Source organism: Phacochoerus africanus, chromosome 1 (genome assembly GCF_016906955.1).
Source record: "Phacochoerus africanus isolate WHEZ1 chromosome 1, ROS_Pafr_v1, whole genome shotgun sequence".
Taxonomy (NCBI): Eukaryota; Metazoa; Chordata; class Mammalia; order Artiodactyla; family Suidae; genus Phacochoerus; species Phacochoerus africanus.
This window is the reverse complement of record NC_062544.1, coordinates 214,149,200-214,169,757: the sequence shown is the minus strand read 5'-3', so window position 1 is coordinate 214,169,757 and position 20,558 is coordinate 214,149,200. Positions and strand designations below refer to the sequence as shown.

The following is a 20,558-nucleotide window of genomic DNA, read 5'->3' as shown; positions in this document are numbered from 1 at the left end:
AGAAAGAAAAGAAAGAAAAAGTCAAAGAAAAAATCTTATTTGTTTTGCTACACAGTTGAAAGGGATTCTGAAATAGAAACCACATGTGTGCAATGGAGATGACAGACAAGTTTACTTAGCAGACACTCCTCATTAGAGTCAGTCTGGCCTGCTGGGTGAGTGAACCATTAGCCCATGCTAAACAGCCAGTGTGTATGAGTGAAGAACGTGAAATGGGCAGTAAGTCACTTATCTGATTTGTGACATGAATATATGAAACAGAGTAATTTAAAGCACTGAGAGTCCTCAGATTCTAAGCACCAAGAAATTAAGTCGTCTCAGAGCCCATTCCACTGAGACTGGCCTTCTTTGGGCTATTCCTGGCTGCTGTGATTGGCTGAGAGTATTACCTACTTGGTTATAACTTGTTCCTGTTTCAAGAGAGATTACTGAATTGGTGCCCACCACCATCTCCTTAACCTGAATTCTCTAAGAAACATTCAGAAATTAACAATGTTTTGTTGACTGTGGAGTCATTTTCTGAGTTTACTTGCTGCAGTATAAAGAATGGCCCCTAAAATGTCTACATCTTATTCTCTAGAACCTGGAACTATGTTACCTTACATTGCAAAGGTGCTTTGCACATGTGATTACAGGATTTTGAAATAGATTATCCTGGATTAGCCAAGGATGTCCAACGTAATCACAAAAGTTTTTATAAGTGAACAAAGGAGGCAGGAGATTCAGAATCAGGAGATGTGATTGATGACAGAAGCAGCGGTCAGAGTGTTGTGACTGCTGGCTGACCCATGAGCAAAGCAATATGGACAAATTCTAGAAGCTGAAAAACACAAGGAAACAATTTCTCCTCCAGCCATGCCAACGCTTTGATTTTAGCCTTCTGAGACCCATTTCAGACTTCTGACCTCCAGAACTGTAAGATAATGTATCTGTATTATTTTAGGCCACTAAATTTATAGTAGTTTGCTACAGCAGCAATAAGAAATGAATATACTTGTTCACCATCATCATCAATACCAGGCCTGAAGCACATGCCTCCTATTTGTGGAGTCGAGTTGCTTTTATAAAGTACTGGTTTGGAGCAACTGTTAATTGTGTCAGAAGAGAAATGTTTTTCCTTTTGGGCTATGATGCTTTAGAACTAACCAGTGGAAACTGCATTTTGATCAATGGTTAGTGGTTAATATAGGTACAGAAAATACAGAAACATAATTCTGTCATTGGTATTTTGAAACATGGATTTCCTAACAATAGTGTATATCAATAATAACTCCAATTGTGCATAAATATTCTTTTTTTCTTTTTTGGCCACCCCACAGCACATGGAGTTCCCAGGCCAGGGATCAGATCTGAGTTGCAGGTGCAACCTAAGCCACAACTGTGGCAACACTGGATCCTTAACCCACTGTGCTGGACCAGGGATTAAACCTGCATCCCAGCATTCCCAAGATGCCACCAATCCTGTTGGGCCACAGCAGGAACCCCGTGTATAAATATTCTTTGACATGTTTTTTAGGGGAAGCTTTAGGAAGGGTACCAGCTGAGACCGAATGAGCATTTTGGACTGCAGTCTTTTATCCAAAACTTAGTAGTTAGGAAATACAAAGATTAAAATCCCAGAGATAAAGGGACATAGGCACGCAATAACAGAAAAAAGTTTTCAACTAAAATATAACTAGTAATAGAGCAGAGGAGTGATAGGAGAGAAAAGACAGTAAGACACAGAAAACTAAAACACCATGGGATGATACCAAGATCAGATCACTGCCTAAAGCTGCAGTTTCTCTATTTCATTAGTTTGGATTTAACCTTTAGCCTAATATATGTATAACCTCCAAATTTCCTTAACATTCTTTTTTTCAATCCAATGTAAAGCTCTTATAACTGAGCTGTGAATTATAAATCAGTAAGAAAGCGTAAGACTTCCAACGACTATTGGAAACTTATGATTCACGCTTACTATTGATTCTTTCCATTATTTAGAAGACTTGTAATGCTGATATCATCAGTGTTATATCAGTTTCTACCCTCCCTCTGCCAGTTTAAGTGTTCAGCAAAGAATCTCTTCCTAACTTACAACTGCACAGCGTGGTGTTTTTGAAGGAATTCCATCCTCCTCTGCTGCCCCATTGGGTCCAGGTGCCTCTTTCCTCCTCTTCCTTGTGTTGACTTTGGCTGAATTCTGTGCATCCATCTTCTTTTAACTGGTCATAGAAAGTAAAAAAGAATTTTTTTCTCATTGGGGTAGGAAAGTCCTGTTACCGTATTTCAGAGATGTTAATGTGGATGCACTCAGCATCAATTCCATAGCACACATTTCACAAGGATGAACCAATTAGATCTGGCAAAAACAACAAAGCTTCAGAAAACCCAGGCTCTAGCAGAAACGCTGAACTGCCACAATTAATCACCTAACCTTGGAAATTATTCCCCAACCAATGCAGCCTGTATTCTAACTGCTAATTTCATACCTGATTGTATGCAAAAGACTGGAAGAACGTGGCTGAGAAAGTTAATTATACACACTTTCTCACTACCCTTACATAAATCCCTAGGACACCTAAAGGTTTGACAGGTACAAGGACATGTGAAAGGTATGTCTTTGATAGAGATGGAGAAAAGAGCCTTTTTAAAAAAAAAAAAAAGGACCATCAGGAATTCTTAACAAAACATGGATTTCTTTTCTTTTTCTTTTTTTTTTTTTTGGTCTTTTTGCCTTTTCTAGGGCCGCTCCCGAGGCACATGGAGGTTCTCAGGCTAGGGGTCTAATCCGAGCTGTAACCCCTGGCCTATGCCAGAGCCACAGCAATGTGGGATCCAAGCACCATCTGCGACCCACACCACAGCTCACAGCAACGCTAGATCCTAACCCACTGAGCAAGGCCAAGGATCGAACCCGCAACCTCATGGTTCCTATTCGGATTCGTCAACCACTGCACCAAGACAGGAACTCCAAAACATGGATTTCTTAACTCTGTATGCTCTGTAGATTTCAGAGACCACTCCTCCATAGTTAGAACCACAAAAATTGCAGAGTAAGTGTACTGTATCTTTTAAATGTCTTTCCTCTTCCTTTTTCAATACTCATTTCCCCTTCCTCTTCCACAGTCTTAGCATCTTAAGCTTGTTCAGAGTCCCCAACTACTAACCACCAGGCTTCTCCTCCCCCACTTAAGGAAAACTTACTTATCATTGTCTCATTTAACAAAAGCTTCTAGCAACTATCACAGAAAAGTTCTGAATACTTGATGTTTCATGTTTAGATACTGGCTTTTGCTACACCTCCAATCCCCTGAAAAGATATGTGCATTTCCTAGGTAACATATTTTGCACAAATAAATTAATTTCTCAATAATGAGGAAATTTTAGGGATCAGCCAGAAATTGGAGATTGACTGCCATCTCTGATCAAGATATGGTACAAAGGTGGAAAAAAAATCCTTAGTTCAGAGGCAGAAAACAAAACAAAAAGACAGAATGAGGACTTTCTACTCTATCTCACAGCCTCTAATAAGCTCTCCCAGATAAGACATTCATCTAAATATTGCAACTGTGCCTTATTTTCCTTCCTCCAGCTAAATACCAAGTGGCAATGTTATAAGATCTGTAAGAAACCTGACCCATTTCTTACAGACTGAAGGTGCCACTCCATGAGTCATGGCTAAGTATTAGGCTGATATTTTTAAAAAATGTCAGTATAAAGTGAAAGAGGGAGTTCCCATTGTGGCTCAGCAGGTTAAGAACCTGAAGTAGTCTCCATGAGGGTCTGAGGTTGATCCCTGGCCTCACTCAGTGGATTAAGGATCCAACATTGCCACAAGCTGTGGCATAGGTTGCAGATGTGGCTCAGATCCAGTATTGCTATAGCTGTGGCATAGGCCTGCAGCTGCAGCTCTGATTCAACCCCTAGTCCAGGAACTTCCGCAGCTATAGTCATAAAAAAGAAAAAAAAATTAATACAAACGCACATTAAAAAAAGTAAAGTGAAAGATGAATACCACCCAGAAACTTCCTTTCTTTACATATGCAATTAAAATTTAAATCTCCTTGGAATTTTCCTATGGCACAGCGGGTTAGGGATCCAGTGTTGCCACTGTAGCAGCTTGGGTCACTGCTGTAGCACAGGTTTGATCCCTGGCCTGGGAACTTCTGCATGCCACTGGAGTGGCCAAAAAAATAAATAACAAACCCAAAGCCAATAAAATACTCAACAGGGAAAAGCTGAAAGCCTACCTGCTAAAATTTGAAACAAGACAAGGATACCCACTCTCATCACTTTCCTTAAACATAGTGTTGGAGGTCCTAGCCACAGCAATCAGATAACAAAAATAAATAAAAGGTATCCAAATTAGAAGAGAAGTGGTAAACCTGCTACATAATACATATAGTATCATGTCATATGCAGGTATTATAATACTATACATAGAAAACCTTAAGGATTCCACACAAAAACTATTGGAAGTGGAGTTCCTGTTGTGGCACAACAGAAACAAACCCAACTAGGAGCCATGAGGCTGTGGGTTCGATCCCTGGCCTCACTCAGTGGGTTAAAAGATCTGGCGTTGCTGTGAGCTGTAGTGTAGGTCGCAGACATGGCTCAGGTCCTGTGTTGCCATAGCTGTGATGTAGGCCGGTAGCTGTAGATCCAATTCGACCCCTAGCCTAGGAACCTCCATATGCCGCAGGTGTGGCCCTAAAACTACTGAAAGTGATCAACAAATTCTGCAAAGGAGCAGGATAGAAGATTAACGTTCAGGGAGTTCCCACTGTGGCAAAGTGGGTTAAGAATCTAACACAGTGTCTAACATAGTGTCCTTGCTCACTAGGTTAAGGGTACCGCATCACTAGAAGCTGCTGCATAGGTCGCAGATGAGGCTCAGATCTGGTGTTGCTGTGGCTGTGGTCTAGGCTGGCAGCTGCAGCTCCAATTTGACCCCTAGCCTAGGAACTTCCATATGCTGCAGGAGCGGCCATAAAAAAAAGAAAGAAAACTAAAAAAAAAAAGATTAACATTCAGAAATCGGTTGCATTTCTGTATACTAACGATGAAATATTGGAAAAGGAATATAAAAATACCTTTTAAAAATCACACCCCCCAAAACTAAACACCTAGGAATAAACCTGACCAAGGAGGTGAAAGACTTATATGCTGAGAACTATAAAACATTAATCAAGGAAATTAAAGAAGATTCAAAGAAATGGAAAGATATCCCATGCTGCTGGATTGGAAGAATTATTATTGCTAAAATGGCTGTACTACCCAAAAAAATCTACAGATTTAATTTGATCCTTATCAAATGCATCCATGATACTTTTTACAGAACTAGAACAGGTAATCCAAAATTTATATAGAAACATAAAAGATCCAGAATTGCCAAAGCAATCCTGAGGAACAAAAACCAAGCAGAAGACATAAGTCCCAGACTTCAGACAATATTATAAAGCTACAGTAATGAAGATAGTGCGGCACCGGTACAAAAAAAACAGACATACAGATCAACGGAATAGAACAGAGAACCCAGAAATAAACCTAGACACCTATGGTCAATTAATCTTTGACATAGGAAGCAAGACCATAAAAAGAAACAGAATATGAAGGGAAAAGATAGTCTCTTCAGCAAGTGATGCTGGGAAAACCTGGACAGTTGCATATAAATCAATTAAACTAGAATATACCCCAAAATAAAATGAAAATGGCTTAAAGGCTTAAACATAAGACATGACACCATAAAACTCCTAGAAGAGAACGTAAATAAAACATTCTGACATCAACTGTACAAATGTTTTCTTAGGTCAGTCTCCCAAGGAAATAGAAATAAAAACAAAAACAAACAAATGGGACCTAACCAAACTTACAAGCTTTTTGCAGAGCTATGGAAAAAATAAAAAAATGAAAAGACAACCTACAGAAAGGGAAAAAATAGTTGCAAATGATACAACTGGCAAGGGCTTAATCTCTAAAATATACAAACAACTCATACAACTCAATAAGAAAAAAGCAACCCAATTGAAAAATGGGCAGAAGACCTAATTAAACATTTCTCCAAAGAAGATATATGGATGGCCAGGAGGCACATCACTGATTATTAGAGAAATGCAAATCAAACTACGAGGTACCACCTCTCATGAGTCAAAACCTCCATCATTAATAAGCCTACAAATAATAAATGCTGGAGAGGGTGTGGAGAAAAGGGAACCCTCCTACACTGTTGGTGGGAAGGTGAATTGGTACAACTATGGAAAACAGTATGGAGTTTCCTCAGAAAAGTAAATATAAAAATGCCATGTGATCCAGCAATTCCACTCCTAGGCATATATCCAGACAAAACTATAATGCAAAAAGATACATGCACCTATATGTTCATAGCAGCACTATTCACAATAGCCAAGACATGGAAACAACCTAAATGTCCATCCACAGATGAATAGATTAAGAAGATGTGGTACATAAGTACAAATGGAATTCTACTCAGCCATAAAAAGAATGAAATAATGCCATCTGCAGCAACATGGATGCAGTTAAGACATTCTCATACTAAGTGAAGTCAGAGAGAAAAAGACAAATACCATATGATATCACTTATATGTGGAATCTAAAATATGGCACAAATGAACCTATCTACGAAACAGAAACAGACTCAAAGACATAGAGAACAGACTTGTAGTTGCCAAGGAAGAGAGAGGAAGGAATGGGATAGACTGAGAGTTTGGGACTGGCAGTTACAAACTATTGTATTTAAAATGGATAAGCAATGAGGTCCCGCTCTATAGCACAGAGAACTATATCTAGTCTTGTGGGTTAGACCATGATGGAAGACAACACAAGAAAGGGAATGTATATATGGGTGTGACTGGGTCACTTTGCTGTATAGCAGAAATTGGCACAACATTGTGAATCAACTATTCTTTAATAAAAAATATTAAAATCAAAAAATTAAAATGTCCTTTCATTGCAAATTAAAATAAAATGGAAGGAGGGACTATATAGTAAGTTTTCTGAGTGATGCTAAGAGCTTTACTTTGCTATTGTTATTAACTATTCTTTCAGGAGTTCCCCTCGTAGCTCAGCAGAAATGAATGTGACTAGTATCCATGAGGATGCAGATTCAATCCCTGGCCTTGCTCAGTGGGTTGAGCATCCGGTGCTGCAGTGAGCTATAGTGTGGGTCACAGACACAGCTCAGATCCCACATTGCTGAGGCTGTGGCGAAGGCCAGCAGCTGTAGCTCCTATTGGACCCCTAGCCAGGGAACCTCCATATGCCTCGAGGGCTGCCCTAAAAAGACAAAAAAAAATTATTTCAAAATACCCATGTCAAATTTACTACTCCCATCTAACTGATCTGAGAGGTCTGCTAAAAATGCCCAATCAGTTCATTCAGTGGCTGTTTCTGATTTGCATACAAAAGGACTTTGCTGCAAGTATCTGTTAAATTTATTACAAAGAATATATATATATATATATATATATACTTTTTTTTTTTTTTGCCTTTTTAGGGCTGCACCCGTGGCATATGGAGGTTCTGAGGCTAGGGGTCGAATCAGAGCTGTAGCTGCTGGCCTATGCCACAGCAACAGTGACGCCGGATCCTTAACCCACTGAGCAAGGCCAGGGATTGAACCCACAACCTCACGGTTCCTAGTTGGATTTGTTTCCACTGCACCACATGGGAACTCATTTTACAAGAAATATAATCAGCAATCTGGTGTCAAGTAGCCCAAGGTCAGGTAGTCAATAATATTGAGTACTTATTACATACAAGATATTATAATTTCTAAAATAAAAGCTAATTTCTCAGGAAATCCTGAGAAATTTCCTTCAATCAAGGTGAGGAAACAACATGTTTATGATATAAAATGTTCCTTAGGGAGTTCCCGTCATGGCACAGTGGTTAACGAATCCCACTAGGAACCACGAGGTTTCGGGTTCGCTCCCTGCCCTTGCTCAGTGGGTTAACGATCCGGCGTTGCCGTGGGCTGTGGTGTAGGCTGCAGACGCGGCTCAGATCCCGCGTTGCTATGGCTCTGGCGTCGGCCGGTGGTGGCTACAGCTCTGATTGGACCCCTAGCCTGGGAACCTCCATATGCCTCAGGAACGGCCCTAGGAAAGGCAAAAAGACAAAAAAATAAAATAAAATAAAATGGTCCTTAGGATCCAAAAACTACTGGGGGAAAGTTCATTTAGGAACAGGATATTTATACAATTTTAAAGTGTCTCCCCACCTATGACTTATTAATTACAAGTGAAAAAAACTCTTAGCTAAGTGATAAAATTAATTAACATCATCCAATAATGTCTCCTTATGTGAGCACTGAGGATCCAGTATCTGCCTGCATGGCACAATGCAAAACCTGTATGGATGTATGAGGAACAATGAGACAAACCTCAACTACAGGACGTTCTACAAAACAAGAGGCCTATATTCTTCAAAAAAAGTGCCAATCATGAAAAACAATGAAAGGCTGAGGGACTGTTCCAGGTATAAAGAAACCAAAGAAATGACAACTAAATGTAATGCATAATTCTAGACTGGGAGAGAAATTGTTGTAAGGGAGAAATTGTTATAAAGGATAGTTATTAGGACAATTGGTAAAATTCAAATATGGATGTGTATCAGATAATATCAGATAAATATGCATCAATGTTAAAATAAACTTCCTGAAGTTGATAATTATACTGCTATGTAGAAGACTGTCCTTGGAGTTCCTGTCGTGGCGCAGTGGTTGACGAATCCGACTAGGAACCATGAGGTTGCGGGTTCGGTCCCTGCCCTTGCTCAGTGGGTTAACAATCCGGCGTTGCCGTGGGCTGTGGTGTAGGTTGCAGACGCGGGTTGGATCCAGCGTTGCTGTGGCTCTGGCGTAGGCCGGTGGCTACAGCTCCGATTAGACCCCTAGCCTGGGAACCTCCATATGCCGCAGAAGCGGCCCAAAGAAATAGCAAAAAGATAAAAAGACAAAAAAAAAAAAAGACTGTCCTTGCTTTTATTTTTTTATTTATTTATTTTTGTCTTTTGTCCTTTTAGGGCCGCACCCAAGGCACGTGGAGGTTCCCAGACTAGGGGTCTAATCAGAGCTACAGCTGCCGGCCTACACCACAGCCACACAGCAACGCCAGATCTGAGCCACATCTGCAACCCACACCACGGCTCATGGCAACGCTGGATCCTTAACCCACTGAGCAAGGTCAGGGATCAAACCTGCAACCTCATGGTTCCTAGTCAGATTTGTTTCTACTGCGTCACGATGGAAACTCCCTGTCCTTGTTTTTAAGAGAAAAATGTTGAAGTATCTAAGGATAAAGGCTTATGATCTCTGAAACTTACCCTCAGGGGAAAAAAATGTGTATATTATATTACATATACAAATTCCTGCTGTGGCACAATGGGATCTGTGGCCATCTCTGCAGCGGCAAGACACAGGTTCAATCCCTACCACAGTAGGTTAAGGGATCTAGCATTGCCCTCCTGTAGCTCTGACCTGATCTCTGGCCCAGGAACTCTATATGCCACAGGGCACCCCCCCAAAAAAACAGGTAAGCAGGAGTTCCTGTTATGGCACAGTGGAAATGAACCCAACTAGCATCCATGAAGACTCGGGTTCGAACCTTGGCTTTGCTTAGCGGGTCAAGGATTTGGCATTGCCATGAGCTGCGGTATAGGTCACAGATGCAGCTCAGATCTGGTGTTGTTCAGATCTGGCAGGCTGGCAGCTGTAACTCCAATTTGACCCCTAGCCTGGGAACTTCCACATGCCTCAGATACAGCCCTTAAAAAAGAAAAAAGAAAAAAAAATATAAAGTAAATACAGCAATATGTCATCAACATATGAAGCTACATGAGGGCATAAAGGAGTTCGCTGTAATATTCTTGCAACTTTTCTAAAGGCTTTACTTTTTTTTTTCAAAGTTAAAAGTTTAATTTAAAAAATGCTCAATAACTGTTTTCTACACAGATAGGCCTTCATCTAAGGCTGTCTTTTGGGGGCTCAAGAAATAGATTCTCTCTTCTTCCTAACTCTCTGAATCCCTACAGATGATACATATACTCCAAGAAGTATGTTTTAGTGATCTAAATGTCTTGCAAGGAAGTAACATAACAACAACACTCATAATAATGGTTATCATTTTTTTTCCAGTATTTATCAGTACCAGACACTGTGCTAGGCACTTTATTCAATCATTCTCATTTAACCCACATAACCTGAAGCAGGTATTTTCAGTCCCAATTTACAAGTGAGAAAACAAAGGATCAGGGAGGGTAAGCAGCCTTTCAAGAGATCCTGGGAGAGCCAGGATTTAAATCTAGACTTGTCTAATTCCAAAGCTCTTACCACTATATTCTGCTGCCTCCCAGAAATCCACAAACTTTTTAAGGAAGCTGTCTCAATATTAATGCTGCTTCCTTCAGTCAAGAATATTCCTTCAGGAATTTCCGTCATGGCAGAGCAGAAACAAATCTGACCAGTAACCATGAGGGCACAGGTTCAATCCCTGGCCTCTCTCAGTAGGTTAAGGATCGGGCATTGCCATGAGTTGTGGTATAGGTTGAAGATACCGATCGGATCTGGTGTTGCTGTGACTGTGGTGTAGGCCAGTGACTACAGCACCAATTCAACCCCTAGCCTGGGAACCTCCATATGCTGTGGGTGCAGCCCTAAAAAGAACAACAACAAAAAAAGAATATTCTTTCTACAGCATGGGTTAAGTTTTTGCAAACTTAAGTGGGACCAGTATAACTGAACAGTGGGATATAAGGCCACAATCATTTAAAAGTAAACAATGTCCCAGGACCAATCAAATAGAACTGATGTGGCTACTGGTCTAATGCGGAAGCTGCCTGATTTGTCAGGTGTATAGGTCTTTCCTACTGGATAGTTTTGCTAAGATTTTGTGATAAGCTTTCAACTTAAGCAATAAAGAATTCTTTAAATTTCTGCTCCTTCCTCTTCTGACATTTACAAATAGTTGGAGCTTAATGGAACACAGGTATGCTATAATGTTTTCACAGCTTTACTGAATGAAGCATAACTGACATACGATAAACTACATATTTTAAAGTATATAATTTAATGAGTTTTAACATATTTATATACCTGTAAAATAATCAAAATTAATATAATAAACATATCTCTCACTCTCAAGTTTCCTTATATATGCCACTAGGTAATCAATCTTTCCCTCCCCACTCTGACTTTGCTTTGGCTTTTTGTTTTGTTTACATTGTGATAAAATACTTGTAACATAAATTCTGCTTTGCTTTTTAACTACTTCCTGGAGTACTGAACCATCTTGCATGATTCAATTAACCAGCCAAACACATGGTAGATATCATCATACTAGAAAGAAGCAGGGAGTTTCCGTCATGGCTCAGCAGAAAGGAATCTGACTGGTATCCATGAGAACGAAGGTTTGATCCCTGGCCTTGCTTAGTGGGTTAAGGATCCAGTGTTGCTGTGAGCCGTGGTGTAGGTCACAGACATGGCTCAGATCCCTTGTTGCTGTGGCTATGGTGTAGGCCATTGGTGTAGGCCACCAGCTAGAGCTCCAATTCAACCCCTAGCCTGGGAACTTCCATATGCCACTTGTGCAGTCCTAAAAAAATAAAAAAGAAAGAAGAAAGAAAAGAAAGAAGCAAAGGTATTAAATGCTGCCAATGTGGTGTTAAAGTTATTCTAAAGCCAAACTGATACCTGGAGTCACTGGATATTGTGACATTGGATCTATCCCACTAGATTAAAAAATCATACAAAAATATAAAATATCACAATGAGGACTTGAGGCAAGAGAAAGGAGATGTCCAACTAGCTATTTAAAGCTAAAGTAAAATTCACAAAGAATCCAGTCAACCATTATTATTATTATTATTATTATTATTATTATTATTATTGACCTATTACAAAGCCCTTTGGTAAACAATAATATTAATATATTTTACCTGTATTTCAGTTGAGAACATACATTCTTCAACAAAAATCTCTCCATCTGCCTTATATAAACACCTCAATATTTTTTAATCCATACTCCATTTTGAAAAATGTAAAAATCTTTAACCTCATTCCATTAGCATACTATAGTGATTAAAAAGAAGTCATGCCCTAAAATCATATTACTTAAGTATGAATCCCATTTCTACCACTTACTAGCCATGAAAATTTGGACAAATCTCTTTTAGTTTTAGTCTCATCATCTAAAAAATGAGTTTCAAATGGAATAATCCATGTAAAGCCTTACCTCCATGTTTGGCACACAGTAAGTGCTTATAAACATTAGCTACTCTTACCACTTCATAGTAGTAGAATTGCCATCATCTGCCTTAAACTCTATCTTCTGTGTATTCTCTATATCCAAAAAGATTTTGTCAAGTTACTATCATAAAAAGGATACTTTTGGAATTCCCACTGTGGCTCGGCAGATTAACAATCTGAATAGTATCCATGAGGATTCAGGTTCAATCCCTGGCCTTGCTCGGTGGGTTAAGGATCTGGCGTTGCCGTGAGCTGTGGTGTAGGTCGCAGACTTGGCTCGGATCCTGCATAGCTGTGGCTGTGGTGTAGGCCAGTGGCTGCAGCTCCAATTTGACCCCTAGCCTGGGAACCTCCATATGCCACAGGAGCAGCCCTAGAAAAGGCAAAAAGACAATAAATAAATAAATAAATAAATAAATAAATAAATAAATAAATAAATAAATAAGAAAGAAAGTCTCCTACAGATGCAGTTTTAGAAACTCCCATTCAACCCCCTCTATTCTACTTCTCTACTGCTGGTAGATTTAGTAAGCAACCCAGGATAAAAGTGGAGGTAGACTCTGCTTCCTAAACCATGCAACAACCTAAATAGTGGAAGTTGCAACGACATATACTCTTTTTTTAAGTTTCAAAATTTTAATTCAAATTTGACTGAGTACTACAAGGAAACATCTATAAAGAGGAGACATAAATTTTTCCTTTACATTCTATTCCTGCTTCTCCCATCTCTGGGCCTACAGTAAAGCTCTATGCTCAGTAAAGCTCTATGCTCAGTAATTTTCTACTAGCATACCAACGGCTAGTTCCAAAACTGAGTGAGCAAGCACACTTCATATTTGAGATCTTTACATCCTTCTACCATTGTGGAGCTCAATCAAACAGTACTCTAAGAGACAAGCTCTGTGAACTCCTGGGTTAAAGTGCAGCAAATACTCTTGGCATTAATCATGTCATTTGCTGACATTCAGGCCTTTCCATAGATAACAGTGCAGCCACATCACCCCTAGTGTAAAAATCTTTGAAGCCTGAGGGAAGGTAGGTCTAATTTATAGTGGGGAGGAAGGACTGGATTCAAGGACCAGCAGAACCCCTAGAGCAGGAGTGAGTAAACTACAGCCCACAGGCCTAAATGGCCCACTGCCTGATTTTATAATTAAAGTTTTACTGCAACACAGCCACGCTCATTCACTGATGTATTGTCTATGGCAGCTTTTGTGCTACAACTATTGAGTTGAGTAGATGCAACAGACTTGTATGACTTGCAAAGCCTAATATTTACTCTCTGGCTCTTTACCTAAAAAAATTGCTGACTCTATTCTAAATGAAAACAGGATCAGTTTTACCAAGTATCTGGTGGTGAATTCTACCTACATTATGCAAGCAGTTCTAAAGTGAAGTGCTAGGAATAGAACGATTTCAAGAAACTGTACAGTAACTCTCTAATACAGGATAACTGCAGCTTATGTCACTAACCTGCATATATCATCATCATACAGAATAAGCCAAAACAATGCCTGATATGGGAAGTTCTAAATATAAAGGTGACTTCACAACATGACCTGCACTGACAGATTAACTTTAAACCATAGCTCAATGTTACTCCTCAATATTTAAGACCAGTAAATTGCCATATCTAACATTAGCTTTGAACTCGATCTCTTCCTTCTAATTTCTTCAGAGAAACCTTCATTCAATAAACATTGAAAAAATAAATAAACACTGAGTGTACACTGACTCTATGCCAGGCCCTGGTTTATTCCTGGACCAAAATAAAACTTATACTCGGCCCTGACCACACCGTAGGATATTTCAGGAAAAAATTATCCTAAAAAGTACAAGGGACACTTGTAATAGTTACTGCAGTTAAATGCTTTTTCTCTGCCACTATTATCCTAGAAGATTCAGTAAATAAACCTGAGTTTAGATTTTGCTCTTCCTAGAGTGGGTTATGGAACTTATATTTCTAAAGCAGGGTCTGTAACAGTTTCAGGGAATCTGGGATTTGGACAAAAAAAAATATATCTTTAATTTCACTAGCCTCTGGCAAATTCACCATTCCTTCAATTATGAACATAAGCCACAACAGTAATACTAGACTTAGTAGTATAGACTTTGTCCCCAAAAGAAATTGTAGATATTTTCATATATTATATTTGATACAAATATCTTAAAATATTGCTTAAACACATGATCATTTTTAAATCATCATAGTTACAAGACCCAAGGCCCACTGATAGACTGTAAACATTATTATGTTAATAAAAACAACATGTGTTATACCACGCATTTTAAAAATATTCTGATAACTACGTTTCAACATAATTGTTTACTTTATAATTCTATATATATATTTTTGCATATAAAAACATTATTCCAGGAGTTCCCATCGTGGCTCACTGGTTAAGGAATCCGACTAGGAACCATGAGGTTGCATGTTTGATCCCTGGCCTTGCTCAGTGGGTTAAGGATCTGGCATTGCCAGTGAGCTGTGGTGTAGGTCACAGATGCGGCTCGAATCCCGAGTTGCTGTGACTGTGATGTAGGCCGGCGGCTACAGCTCCGATTGGACCCCTAGTCTAGGAACCTCCATATGCCAAGGGAGTGGCCCTAGAAAAGGCAAAAAGACAAAATAAAAATAAAAATAAATAAAAACATTATTCTAAAAGAGGAGTCCACAAGGTTTCACTGTACTGACAAAGGGGTAAGACTTCTGCTCTAGGGCCAAAAATTAAGCATACAAACATAATCACATCTGAGGTAAATCTCTGTAGATTTGAAAAAACACTGTTTTTTTCCTTAAGTGCCATTCAGTCATTTTGTTCTCTAACACAGAGCCAAAACCATAAGTCACTATTTTTAGCAGTCCTCACTTCAAACTGGTTTGCAAATAGTTGTGAATGTGATGTAACAACCTAGCAGATCCATGGGTTCCCCTGGCTTATTGGCAGTCATTCTAGTTCAAACATGGAAATCTTCAAACTAACATAACTGTCAACAAGAGAGTTACTCAAAGAAAGGGAGAAAAAAAGACAAAAAACAAAAAAACAAAAAAAACACGAAACCCTGCTACTAATCTGGTTTGCAAACAGTAAAATACAGGCGATTCAGTTATTTATATTACTAAGATAATGTATGTAAACAAACTTAACACACTACCAAATATATACTACAGACTCATGCTTTTATTTTTTTCTTATATATTAATAAGACAATGTATGTAAACAAACTTAACATGCTACCAAAAATATACTACAGACTCATGCTTTTATTTTTTGTTTTTCTTCTTCTGGAAATGTGCCCTGGCATACATTGCAAAACAGAGTATGAAAGAATGTATATCCCCTGAATTTACCGACTGAATTATAGAGGAAGGGAGTTAACATTTAAAGTATTGTTAATCTAAATCATTCATAAACAATTAACAATCATTCATAACAATTATGAATAAACAATTAACAAAATAAGTCATTAATAAACAATTAACAAAACAAATCACACTTCAAACATGTGTCCAGGTACTCATTTGAAATATTGTGAAAGGAGTTTAGGACTGGAAATAGAAAAGTTTAAGCTGAGGAAAGAGAAAGGGCTAGAAGTTACCCTTTGGGCATAGAAGCAGGAGGTTTGAGCCTAAAGCCCTGAACTCACCCTCTCCTTCCTAAGCATCGTTTTCTAATGTGACTTACGTAGTGATAACATAAATAAAAGTTGTAGAAGCAGCCACAATCTTGAGCAAAAAGCCACTCTCATAGCCCAGTGAAGATTGGGAAGAACTCTGACTTCAGGGCTTCTCTAACTGAAAAAATTCCTCAAAACTCATGACTTTTAGAAAAATGTATTCTTTCCAATCTATTTTAGGGTTACACAAACATTAGTTTAAGAAAGACTTATTTCTGGAGTTCGCTGATAGTTCAGTGGGTTAAGGATCTCTCGTTGTCCCTACTGTGGCTCATGTGTGATCCCTGGCCTGGAAACTTCTGCATGTCGCAGGTGCGGACAAAAGGAAAAAAAAGAGAGACCTATTTCTGTTTGATTCAGTAGGGGGAATTATCTCTACTAGAAAAGCCAGAAGAGCTGGTTTCAGATCAGATTTATGCAAATAATTAGAAAGAAAAGCATAAGAAATTACAATTGTTACTAGATATCCTGTCCTTATCTAGCATTAATAACAATAGCAAATTATCATGCTTGCTCTTTCTATGAATATTTCATAAATTAATCCTCATCAGAGTTTATAACATGAAGAGGCTATTCAGCTCCCAAGGGGAATCATGTCTAACCTGGAGGTTAGTCAGCTCTGTAGGAAAAATCATGAATGAGGTCAGGTGGTTTATAAAACTCATGAGACAATACGCTAAATTTGGTGAGTATAAGGGCTATTTAACCAGATGAACAGTTATCTCTGCCGTAGTTAGAAGATCTAAAGCAAGATAAAGCAATCATTCTCCCCATAGTCACAGAGTGAGTCAGTGTTAACATCAGATAAAGTAACTTGGGACTTCTGAATCCAAGGCTCTTTCTGACTAGATCATTCTCCTTAAGGGATCAGATATCTAAAGAGGAGGTCCCCATAAAATAAAACCTCACTTGTTTATGGGAGGAGAAATCATAGGCTAAGGAAAGAATAAAGTTCATTCTTTTCAATCAGGCCATTATGCTGGTTTTCAAAGGGAATTTATAAAGGAGGGTATGTCAAAAAGAATCATTTCATTCAGCAAACACAAATGACCCCAGAGGCAGTGCTGCAGTCCCCAAGGCTAAATGTCTTTCCTTTCTGTGGTGAGTTACCTCGGAGCATTATATTCTGTCCTAGAAACAGATTCTTGAGTAGTTCCTTCTAGTTATGTAGAACGTGAGCCAAGTGAACATCTAATGTTCTAGAAAAAGGTGAAACTAGCCATTTTCAGCTACACAAAGCTCACCATTCTCAACTCATTAACATTTGAGAATCTTTTTGAATTCTCTTCTCCTCTCACAAAGTGTACATGTGTGTAGAGGGTGGGGATAACTATTAGTTTATAAAGTGTCTGATAAGTTAATATTGCCTCAAGTGTCTTCTAGTACATATATATTTTAAAATATTAGGTGACGACAATCAGTAAGTAGCACCTTCTGCAAAGGGCTATAAGAGGTGGAAGTAGTGAAATTCACTTTCATTGATTTCATCTGCATCACTATCAGTCCTCATGAAAGGGAATCAGTAGGAAATAAAACCAGCAACAAAAACATCGCTTGAATTATCCATAGCATGGTATCATTCCCAGTACTTCAGTTTTGGCCTCCAGGGCACAAATCATTGAGCCGGATATCTAAATACATTAAAACCTCTCTGTGGCATTCTAGTCACCACTGTTGATCTTCCCAGGTCATCCTTTCCTCCCCGTGAAGATCATCTGTTAACCACTAATTACATTTCTCAACTATATTCCATGCTCCATATTCCATTCTCAACTAATATCTTTTTACTAGCAATTCTCTGTACTTGCAGAATCACTAAATATCAAAACTGAAAATGACCCTGAAGGTCATATCTCCTTACTTACTCCCACTTGATTCTGGGCAGAATCTTTTCTGTCTCTATCTTCCGTTCCTTCTCTAAACCTTATTCCTACACTCCTCAAAGCTTCCCCCTTCCTCAATGTCTATTCCTAGCAGTTTTTCCTGTCACAAATCCTATATTATCACTGCCTTTATAAATATCACTGTTGCTATTTCAATATGTATGTTAGTTCTCCCAACTGAGAACCTGAGTTTCAGTCCTCAACCATAACTAGTCCCCTCAATTTTATTGGGAAGCCTTATCCAGTTAAGTCAATCTGATAGAGCCTGTTCCCAATTGCACCTTGTATTTCCAAACAATCCTCTAATCATAGAATCATGGCATTTTTTTTGGCCACGCCCAGCAGCACTCCAAAGTTCTGAGACCAGAGATCAAACCCAGTCACAGATGCCACAACAGTGATAACACCGGATCCTTAATCCACTGAGGCACCAGGAAACTCCAGAAATCAAGGCATTTTATTTTATTTTATTATTATTTTTCCTTTTTAGGGCTGTACCCATGGCATATGGAAATTCCCAGACTAGGGGTCGAATCGGAGCTGCAGCTGTTGGCATGCGCCACAGCAACACCAGATCCCATTGGCATCTTCAACCTATACCACAGCTCAGGGCAACACCAGATCCTTAATCCACCGAGCTACGCCAGGGATGGAACTCGCATCCTCATGGACACAGTCAGGTTCATTACTGCGAAGCCACAACAGGAACTCCCCAGAATTATCGCATTTTACACCAGAGAGAAAACTCAGGAATAATCTGGTCCCATGGTTTTCTACTTTTTTTAACCACATTTTTAAGATACCTGAAATCCATTTTACATCATACTCTCACACACATATAACTAGAACAAGTTTCATGAAACAACATTTACCCTATGTGAACACACTAAAAATTTCTAGTCTATTCCATTTTTTTAAATTTTAAGTGCCATCCACTAAATGGATTTCACAACCCAATAATAGGATGGAACCCAAAGTTTAGGAAACAATCTAGTCCAAATTTCTCATTCACAAAAGAAACTAGCTCAGTGGTGAGGTAAGCTTCCCAAGCACAAGAAGTTTGTCCATAAAATTAAACTCTGATCTGTCTGGTGAACCCTAGACCAGTGTTCTTCCCACTAAAGACCTTCTCCACCCAGTAGCCACACCCGATACCCAAACACAACCCTACAGTACCCTGTCCAGTCACTGATCCCACACTCTTTTTCTCCAAGTCAGCCCCTCAAAGTTACCGTTTGTTGGTCAGAGTACCCCCGCAGCCGCTGCTTCATGTTCCCTTAGGTCAGAGTCCCCTCATAGTTACTGTCCATCGATCGGTCTCCTCCGAGTCGTTGGTCCCTGGTTACAGTCCCCTGCAGTCACTGCTTCATACTTCCTCGGTCATAGTCCCCTCACAGCCACTGCCTCGTGTTCTCCGAGGTCAGAGTCCCTTCGCACTCACGCTCCTGGTCTGCAGACCCGTCGCAAGCAGCTACGTCTCGGTCACAGTCCCCTCGTTGTCACTGCCCCCTGGGTCACAGTAGCCCCTCAGCCCCTGCCTCACACTCCCCTCGCTATCAGACCTACTCTTCTTTCAGTCATTCTCCCGGCGGCCCCAGCGCTAGTTTCTCCTCTCAAGCCGAGGCGCAAGGATATGCACACACAGGGTCCTTACCTGCAGCTCACGCACCCCCGGCCCGGGTCCCGTCGGATTTCTCCAGGGCGCCGCGTCACGGACAAGGGAAGTGGAGGAGGGTGCAGGGAGACGCCCGGGAAAGGCAGCTGACGGAAGCTCGGGCCGGAAGTCCCGCCTACTGCCCTCCCACTTGTCACTCCGACCACGACTTCTCCCCGAAACCACGACCCTTGGCACAGTAGTTCCGCCTCCATAGAGGCCCCCGAGGCTGCGTGACTGAGCCGAATCACCACCAGCGACAGAAAATAAAATGGCAAAGGGTCAGTATCCTGTAATGAGATAATGCATGTGACTTGTCACGCGTGCTCCCTAGCAGTCGGTCAAGGAGCGTTAACTCAATGTCTCCCCTTTTGCCCAACTCCGGCTTCGGACCCTCCCAGGAGGTTCTGTCCGTCTTGATTCTTCCCGCTCTATGCCAGCGCCTGGCGCGGTGCCATGCACTCGTATCAGCACATTCATATTGCCGATGGCTTGACGCCTTCCACCCAAGTCACCCTCTTCTCCATGTTCTGGTGATTGCTGCACACAGCGCCAACTTTTCCCTACGTGGTAAAGAGAATTCAGGTCTGCCAACAAAGTCCTGTGGAAACCTGTAGCTGGCTCAAATCCCTCTTTCTTCCTGTTATTTCTAACCCGGTTGGCTCACCAAGAAAGGATTAGGAGTCAACTGGGGGCCAGTAAAGCAGGAACGAATTCAAGGGAGGCCACTGGTAGGAAATCACATGGCAGGGTGTCTGGTGAAGAGAAACGTTTTCCTTTGCTAGAATGAACCTTTAGATGGGTCCCTGTTGATTCTAGGCAAGTAAATACCCAATGTTACAGAAGAGGTACGTAAAAGAACTTTTTAATGTATTTACTTCTTATTCTTGTCTACATGCTTGACTTTAAAGCAGCTAAGAAGGAATTTCCACTTGGGCTCAGTGGGTTACCCAGTTTGTCTCTGTGAGGATGTGGGTTTGATCCCAGGCCTCCCTCAGTGGGTTACCCTCATGGGATCCCATGTTGCTATTGCTGTGACCCGGGCCTCAGCTGCAGCTCCTATCAGATCCCTGACTGGGAATTTACAAATGCCACAGGT

At 40.2% G+C, this 20,558-nt stretch overlaps 1 protein-coding gene across 1 annotated transcript in view; it reads right to left on the bottom strand.

The window, feature by feature from the left end:
• PCYT1A (phosphate cytidylyltransferase 1A, choline) overlaps positions 1–19,718 on the bottom strand; it is a 49,995-nt gene extending 30,277 nt beyond the window's left edge. The window contains exons 1-2 of the mRNA XM_047789774.1: positions 19,460–19,718; positions 2,078–2,204 (exon numbers count right to left, since the gene is read on the bottom strand). Coding sequence (XP_047645730.1) covers positions 2,078–2,194 — 117 coding nt within the window. The 5' untranslated portion in view covers positions 2,195–2,204; positions 19,460–19,718. The remainder of the gene's footprint in view (positions 1–2,077; positions 2,205–19,459) is intronic.
• Positions 19,719–20,558: the final 840 nt, after the last annotated feature.